At 60.1% G+C, this 7,729-nt stretch overlaps 1 protein-coding gene across 3 annotated transcripts in view; it reads right to left on the bottom strand.

Moving 5' to 3' along the window:
- Positions 1 to 1,144: 1,144 nt before the first annotated feature.
- SBK1 (SH3 domain binding kinase 1) overlaps positions 1,145 to 7,729 on the bottom strand; it is a 67,047-nt gene continuing 60,462 nt past the window's right edge. For 2 of the 3 annotated variants that reach the window (XM_049903973.1, XM_049903972.1), the window contains exons 2-4: positions 7,369 to 7,601; positions 5,730 to 5,932; positions 1,145 to 4,856 (exon numbers count right to left, since the gene is read on the bottom strand). In XM_049903973.1, the coding sequence (XP_049759930.1) occupies positions 4,038 to 4,856; positions 5,730 to 5,932; positions 7,369 to 7,594 (1,248 nt within the window). In that variant the 5' untranslated portion in view covers positions 7,595 to 7,601 and the 3' untranslated portion in view covers positions 1,145 to 4,037. The remainder of the gene's footprint in view (positions 4,857 to 5,729; positions 5,933 to 7,368; positions 7,602 to 7,729) is intronic. The other variant, XM_049903974.1, reaches the window with a different exon arrangement.

Below are 7,729 nucleotides of genomic sequence, written 5' to 3'. Positions count from 1 at the left end.
GCGAGTGCTCAGCGTATAAGGAGGCAAAGGAAGGGAGAAGAGCTTGGGGAACCTCTACTCCACGCAAGGTACTCACACGTTTTCTCTGGTCCCTTGACCCTTGAGCAGAGACCTGAAGGGAAAGATCTGGAAGAGTTCCAAGGCAAGTGTCCACGCCTGGCAGTGCAAGCATGCGTGGTGTGTCCTGGGAGCAGCAAGAGGCCAATGTGGCTGGCAGTACACACGAGGAGACAATAGGGGATGAGGCCGGAAGGACCATGGAGGCCCTTGTGAGGACTTGAGCTTTGATTTTGGGTGGAATAAGGAGTTTTTGAACAGAGTGAGCGATGGATCTCATCTACTGAGGAATCATTCTGTCTGCTGGACTGAGAATAGGCTGAAGAGCGTCAGGAGGGGAGCTAGGAGCCAAGGAGGAGGCTACTGCAATAGTCTAGGGATGATTGGATCTGGGAGGTGCGATGCAGGTGGTAAGCAGTGGCCAGATTCTGGATACACCTGCATTTGAAGGGACAGCCAGTTGTTCTGTTGGCACCCAGTAGGTAAATATTTATTGGCTGAATGACTGTTGACTCATGAGACTTCCTGCATCCCGCACCACGCCTTCCTGCTCTAGCACTTCCCCTTTGGCTTCTGCCTCTGAGTCTGCACCCACTGCACTACAGCTTCTTCCCTCCCTGATGCCCAGAGGACGAATCCTCCAGGTCTCCTTCAGGGAGCCTTCCCTGACCCCTCCAAACTCCATGAGCTTCTCAGTTGTATACTTTCCCAGTGCCCAGCCTTAGGTTTGGATGTCTGTCCCCACCATTAGGTCACAAGCTGTTTGTAGGGGTCCCATCTGTTTGCTCACTGCTGTATCCCCAGCCTGTGGCAGGGAGGCTGTCACACAGAGGGTGCTCTGGAAATACTGGCCTGGTGGGCTCGTTTCCCACCCAGTCTAGAGGGCTCCAGGCCAATTCCCCGCCCTTCCCCCCAGAACCCTGGCCTCTCTAGGCCTGAGAGATCTAGGAGGCCTGGAGTAGCTGTCCTCAGCCTCTGCAGATCTCCTTAGAACGTGTGTCAAGTTCCAGAGTGATCCAGCATACGCCCCCTCCCCCCACGAAGCCCAGATAAGACAGCCACGCAGAGTCGTTTTTCTAAACTTTCGTTTATTTTATAGCAATTGTTGTGATTAGAGAAGTAAATAACACATTTAAAAACCTTCTCAGGGCCAAAGGATGCCAGAGTATTTACAAACACATGGGGTGGGGGGAGGGTGGCAAGACATGAGGGTCTGGGATTTCACCCAGGACCCTGCCCTGGGCCCTGAGCCAGGTTTGGATGCTGATGCCAGCCACCAGAACTGTCCCATCGGCCACAGCATGGGCTCAGGAGCATCAGGTGGCCTTGGGGCTCTGCTCAGTGGGGCCTGGTGGGAGCTAGACTTGTGACCCTGCCTCCCATCTGGGCGGGGGCTCCCCACACCCCATAGGCCAGCTCAGAGGGGCCTCTGGGAAGCACCGAAGGACAGGGGTCAGTGTGAGGGGCACAGGGGCAGGGACAGAGGTCGGGGGTGACCCGACCTGCCTGGGGTGGGGCAAAGACACACACACACACACACGCACACACACACACACACACACACACAGACATACACACTGTACCTTCACAGAAGAGTCGAGAGGGGAGATTTTTTTTTGTGAATTTTTTTAAGTCTTCATATCTACGGTTATTAATTTTTTGCTATTTTTTCTTCGACAGTGACATAAACTGAGGTAAACATCTGTGACCAACACGTCTCCTAAGGGGCAAAGGGCCCCAACCCAACCAGCAGGAGGAGGCGGTGCGGAAGAGGACTGGCCACAAAGGGCAGTCCAGCTTCCAGTCCCGCCTCTGCCGCCAGGCTGGCCGCTGCCCATCTCTGGGCCTCCAAAGTGAGGGGGCTGGGCTACATAACTACGGTCCCTTCCCAACTCTAACATCCTAGATACTACGACAAGGGAGAGAGATCCCAAACAGGATCTTAACAGAGAGAGAGGAGGGCACATGGCGAGAGATGTCTACTGTGGAATCTCGCGTCCCTGTTATTGCAGGAGAGATCAGGATGTTGAGAGGCCTAAGGCAAAAGGAGAAGTCGAGGCTGGGAGAAGTGGGCCCCTATGGGCTCCAAGTGGGCCAGGGGCAGTGATGGGGGGCCTTCTCTGAGAACTAGCCCGTGGCAGGAAGGGGTTTGCTACTTACCTGGTGTGTGGAGGGCCCCAATGCCCACTGGGCAGGGGGGTCTCGAGAGGGGCGGGCACACTACAGGAGAGAGGGTGCAGGCCCTGGGGCAACCGCACACAGTTTGTAAACTGGACCCGGGAAGGGCAGGGGGACCTATAGCCCTTTTGCGCGGTGAGAATGAGGGGTGAGTAGAGAGCTGAGGCTCCAGGCCTGAGGGTGGGTGGTGCCTCCTCTAGCCAGCCCGGCCCATCAAGGAGCCCCTCTAAGTGCCCCAGAAGCCCAGGGGAGACCCTGGCAGGGACGGCCCAGGATGGTGGGTGGGACACTGCCAGGGGGAAGGCGCAGCCTCACCCGTGTTGAGGTTATTGCCGGGTCCCAGCCATCCACAGAGGGAGGGGCGGTGAGGGCGCAGGGTATTGCCTAGGGGCCTGAACCAACCTGCAGGTGCCTCCTTGCTGGATTCCCTGAGGGGTGTGGTGAAATGCAGGCCTGGGTGCCCTTTTGGCAGCTGCCTGCTGAGAAACTGGGGGCAGGGAGGGGTTAGTGAGGTGTCTGGATGCACAGGTACTCACACACACATGGGGTGCACCCACACACCTGCACCCTTGGCACATTCAGGCCGCACTCACATCAATCCACGCAGGCACCCCTGTTCACGTTTCCACAGCCCCCGCTCATGCCACAGAGGCAGCTCCTGCCCACTTGCACACTCAGTACCAGGAATCTGGAAATGTGAGGATGGGCAGGGTCAGCCCCAGTCTCAGAGGCTGCCATGTTTGACCCCCAACGAGAACCCCAGGAGAAATTCCTGGCACAAATCACCTCTGTGCCTCCCAGAAGCCCAGGCCACTGTGTCTAGGAGGAGGCAGTGAGGGCTTAGAGGATGGGGAGAGCCCCGGGCCTGGGGAAGGTGCAGTGAGCTGGGGGAGCTGGGCCTGCCCTCAGCTCTGCACTCACTCCCCTGCCCTGGGGGCACAGGGTCAGCTGAGGCCCCTGTCCTGGAGCCTTTCTCTCCACTGAGTGGTCTCAACAATGGGCGAGGGGTCTACAGAGCTCCACCTCTCAGAGGCTGTGTGGCCCAAGGCCAGTTGCCCTCCTTCATGTGTCATCTGTGGGGCGGGGGTGGACTTGTCACTAGATTCAGGGCCTGTGCCTGTACACACACATACACACACACACACTTATGTGGTCATCCAGACATTTGCTACATTTTGTAGGGGGCTTGGCTCTCCCCCCCAGCCTCCCAGGAAAGGGGCAGCACAAGCTGAGCTGCCCTTTGCCCTCAGCTGGCTGCCCTGTCCCAGCCAGTGGCCCAGGGACCCTACGCCCTTCTCTCTCTGCCCAACGCTTGAGTCCCTTTCTGTGCCCAGGGTGGGGAGGGGGCAGGGTGGGGTGAGGCCACGAGGGCAGGACTTGGGGTGGGTCTGCAGGGTGATCTACTTAGGGGGTCAGAAAGGCCAGGTGCAACTAGTCAGGGTCCTAGGGTTCGGGGGTGTCGGGAGTCTATGCCCACAAACTCCCTTGCTCCTGGTGTGTATGGGGGGCTCCGAATCCTCGGGTCTGTGGGGCTTGGCTTCTCTGGGCCAAGACTCTGCCCGCCAGGCCGGGCAAGAGGTCTTTTGATGGCGAGCTCACCCTCCCGCTGCAGCCCGCGGCCTCTGGACGGGTGGGCCCGCGCGGTCCTACCTAGTCTACGACTCCCCCTCCCGCCGCAGAACCAGCGGCTCGATCGGTCTCCCGCCCGGAGCCGCCGGAGCAGGCTCCTGGAGCGGCCCAGGGCTGCGTCTTGGCCCCGCCTGGCTGCTACACGGCGCTCCGGCCCGAGGGCGCGGGGCGACTCAGACGCAGATCTCGATGGCCGTGGCCAGTACGACCTGCCCTTTGCTCTTGTCCGGGCGGCCGTCGGTCCTGCCCGGGGGCCCCGGGGGCGCCAGGCCGGCCTCTGGCACGGGCACGGGGACAGGCACGGGCCCTCCGGCGGGGGGCGCGGGCCGGGAGCCGCTGCCGCTCTCGGTCAGCACCGTGCGCTTGAGCGGCCCGGGAGCCTCGAGGCGCAGCGGCCCAGCGGGCGGCAGGCGGTCGCCGGAGGCCGGCTTGCGCGCGCGGTGCGAGGGCCGGCGCCGCAACTCAGACGTGAGCTCGTGCTTCAGGAAGCGGAAGACCTCCTTGGCCGGGCCGCGGCGCTCGGGCTCGAGCGCCAAGAGGCGCTGGAACATGCGCAGCGCCGGCTCGGTGAAGCGGCGCCACTGTGACGGCAGCCCGGGCAGGCGGCCCCGCTGCCAGCGCACGAACTCCTCGAAGAAGGCGTCGGCGCCCGACGCCGCCTCCCACGGGAAGTTGCCGGTGAGCACACAGAAGATGAGCACGCCGAAGGCCCACACGTCCACACCCGTGTCCACGGCGAAGCCGTCGGCGCGGCCCGCCTGGCACACCTCGGGCGCCGTGTAGGGGATGGTGCCGCTGACGCGCTTCACGCGGCAGCCCACGCGGCGCGTCATGCCGAAGTCGGCCAGCTTGACGCGGCGGCACTCGCGGTCGAACAGGAGCACGTTCTCGGGCTTGATGTCGCGGTGCACCAGTTGCCGTCCGTGCATGAAGTCCAGAGCCAGGCCCAGCTGCTGCACGCAGCGCTTCACCGTGTCCTCCGGGAGCCCGACCTGCCAGGGCGGGGAGAGCTGCGCTCAGGAGGCCGCTCCCGCGTCCGACCGCGCCCCTCTCCCGTCCAGGCCCCACCACTGCCACTGGAGCGCCTGGCTCTGCTTCCCTAGCTGCCCAGCACTCGCTTCGGGCCGTCTCCTGGACCGTCCCACCCTCACCTGGGCCTCTCGCCTCTTTCTCTGGTGGCTCGGCGCGGTGGCCATGATCCAGGCACAGGCTGTCCTTCCACTCTCCACCCGCTCCTGCTCCCTCCGGCCTGGCGGCTTTCTGCCTTCCCCCACCCCCACGCTTCTTTTCCCCAATAACTGCAGCCTATTGTGGGCTAGGTGCTGTGCAAAGCGCCCTTTAATGCACTGCCTCACCAACGCCCCACCGTTAGCCCATTTCACCCATAAGGACATTGAGGCTGTGAGGGGCCTTCTCGCTTAGCCAGTAAGTGGCAGAGTGGATTCAAACCTAGTCCTGGCCAACTCCAAAGCCAGGGTGCCGGGAATCCTCCTCCCCATGCTCTCCCCATTGGGTGGCCTCCTCTGGGAAGCCTCCGGGGCCTCCCTCTGAGGTGGCCCTGATACTCTGACTCTTGTACCTCCACTAGTTCCTAGTTCCTATGGAGCTCCAGAGGGTCCTGCTGGCCTTTGTCCCATCAGCCTGTTTCTTTCCTGTCAGTTTTGATCTTGATCTGTCATTATCTGGCTTATTGTATGATGTCTGTTTTATTGTGTATGTATCCTCAACCCTCCAAACAGTGACTGACATACAGCAGGCGCTCAATAAACATTTGTTGATAAAATGAGTGGTCTGACTCCTCCAAACTCTTGCACTTTGGAGGCCTGGAAGACCATCTCCCCTCCATACCCGAGCACCCCAAGTACCTGAGGAGGGATGATGTCGAACAGGTCCCCAGCGGGTGCGTACTCCTGCGCAAAGACATAGCAGTCCTCAGTCTCGAAGACCACGTCAAAGACCTTGATGATGAAGGGACTGGAGGAGAGGCTGTTGGTGATGCTCACCTCCCGCAGGAAGTTCTTCAGTTTGGTTTTGCTCTTGTTCACGAACTTGAGCGCCATTTTCATCCCTGACAGGAGTGACAGCAGCAGTAGTGAAGAGCCTGACCCCACACCCCTGCACCTGACACATACCCATACCTGTCCCAGCAATGAGGCACAACGGGAGCCCCAGCGGGCATGACTGTCCTCATCCTACACAGAGGAAACAGACCCACAGAGGGGGAAAGGACTTGCCCAGGGCCACACAGCAAGTCAAGGATCAGCCTGGGTCTCTTACAAGAAGTTGCCCATATGACCTGCAGCCCTGTGCGGGGCAGGGGTGGTGGGGAGGGCCTGCCGCTTCCCCTGCCCTGTCCCATTTCTTCCTGCTGTATTATGTTTATCTTGTCTGTCTCCTGCAACCAGAATGTTGCTCCCTGAGTGTGGGAACCCTTGTCTTGTTCACTGCTACACCCCCAGTGCCTACAACAGAGCCTGGCACATAGTCGGCACTCAACAGATATTTGTTAAAGGGATGAATGAATAAGAAGAAACTAGACACTGAGAAGTGAAGTGAGGGCCTGGGAGGCACATGTCCCTGACTCTGTGCCTGGGCAGCATCTGTATCCACCTGGGCCCACGGCCCTGCGATGCACACGTGTGTCTACAGGGCATGTACACCTCACAGGACTGGCCTTCAGCTCTTCACATTTACAGCTCACTCCTGGAAGTGACCCTATGAGATTGGCACTAATGTTACCCCATTCTGCAGAGGAGGCTACCAAGGCATAGAGATGTTAAGTGACTTGCCCAAGGTCACACAGCTAGTAAGTAGCAAAGCTCAGGTGACCCCATGTCCAGTGCTCCTCCTGCTGCCCACAGCTGGCACAGAAGTCCCCTACCCAGGTGTGTGCAGCTGTGAGAGCTCATGTGGCCCCCTACCCCTGACTGGCTGAGTGGGTACCTCTGTGAGCCCTGGTGTGGGAGAGCCACAGAGCTCAGTGGTTAAGCTCAAAGCCTCAGTAGCTTCATGACATTGGCTAAGCAACTGAATCTGTCTGAGTTTCAGTGTCCTCATCTGAGAAATGGAGGTGGCCAGACTGACCTCACGGGGTCATCTCACATCACCCTTTAAGCACGGTAGCCTGTTCCCAAGGACCTACCCTGTGTCTCCCTTCCTGGGGCCAGCTACCACTAATACGCGGGTGATTCCCCAAATACCACCACCAGTTCTGACTTTTTCCCTGAGCTCCCGTGACCCTGGGTACATGCCTTTGGCTGTCCCACAGACACCCCAGACAGACCCAAAGCAGCCCACCCTCCAATCTGGGCACTCTGTCCAGGTTCCTCCCTTGCCCCGTCTGCCCAGTGTCCTCCTCCTTGTGCCACTTCAGGCCTCATCCTCTCTACCTGGGTCACCACCTGTGCCTCCTGGCACCCATGGAGAGTACCAGAAAGTCCCAGACAAATTTGAAAGCTGACCATGTCCCCCAACCTTAAAACCTGTTGCCCTGCAGACACTCACCTGTGCCCTTGTAGGCCACCAGGTCAACCTTCCCATAGGTGCCCTTGCCCAGCTCCCGGACAAGCTCATAGTGCTTGGTGACGTCGCTGGCAGCCAGTGTGCGGAGGGTCAGTGCCTGCATGTCTTCAGTGAGAAGCGGCACGCCGGCTCCCGGCCCAGGGGCGGCCCCCGGCCCACAGCAGGGCAGGGAGTGGGGCGGCTCAGGCTCTGGGCAGCCCACACTCATCTTCTCCCTGTTGTGGAAGGCATGACGTGGAGTGTAACTTCAGGCCAGGGCTCTCTCCTCTCACCTAGCAGCCAGGGTCCCTGAAGCTGGGCCTGGATGCCAGGCCCAGGGTGACCACAAGGGGGCGACAAGCAT

Source organism: Elephas maximus, chromosome 12 (assembly GCF_024166365.1).
Source record: "Elephas maximus indicus isolate mEleMax1 chromosome 12, mEleMax1 primary haplotype, whole genome shotgun sequence".
Classification (NCBI taxonomy): domain Eukaryota; kingdom Metazoa; phylum Chordata; class Mammalia; order Proboscidea; family Elephantidae; genus Elephas; species Elephas maximus.
The sequence above is the reverse complement of the archived record's forward strand: the minus strand, read 5'-3'. Positions and strand labels throughout refer to the sequence as shown.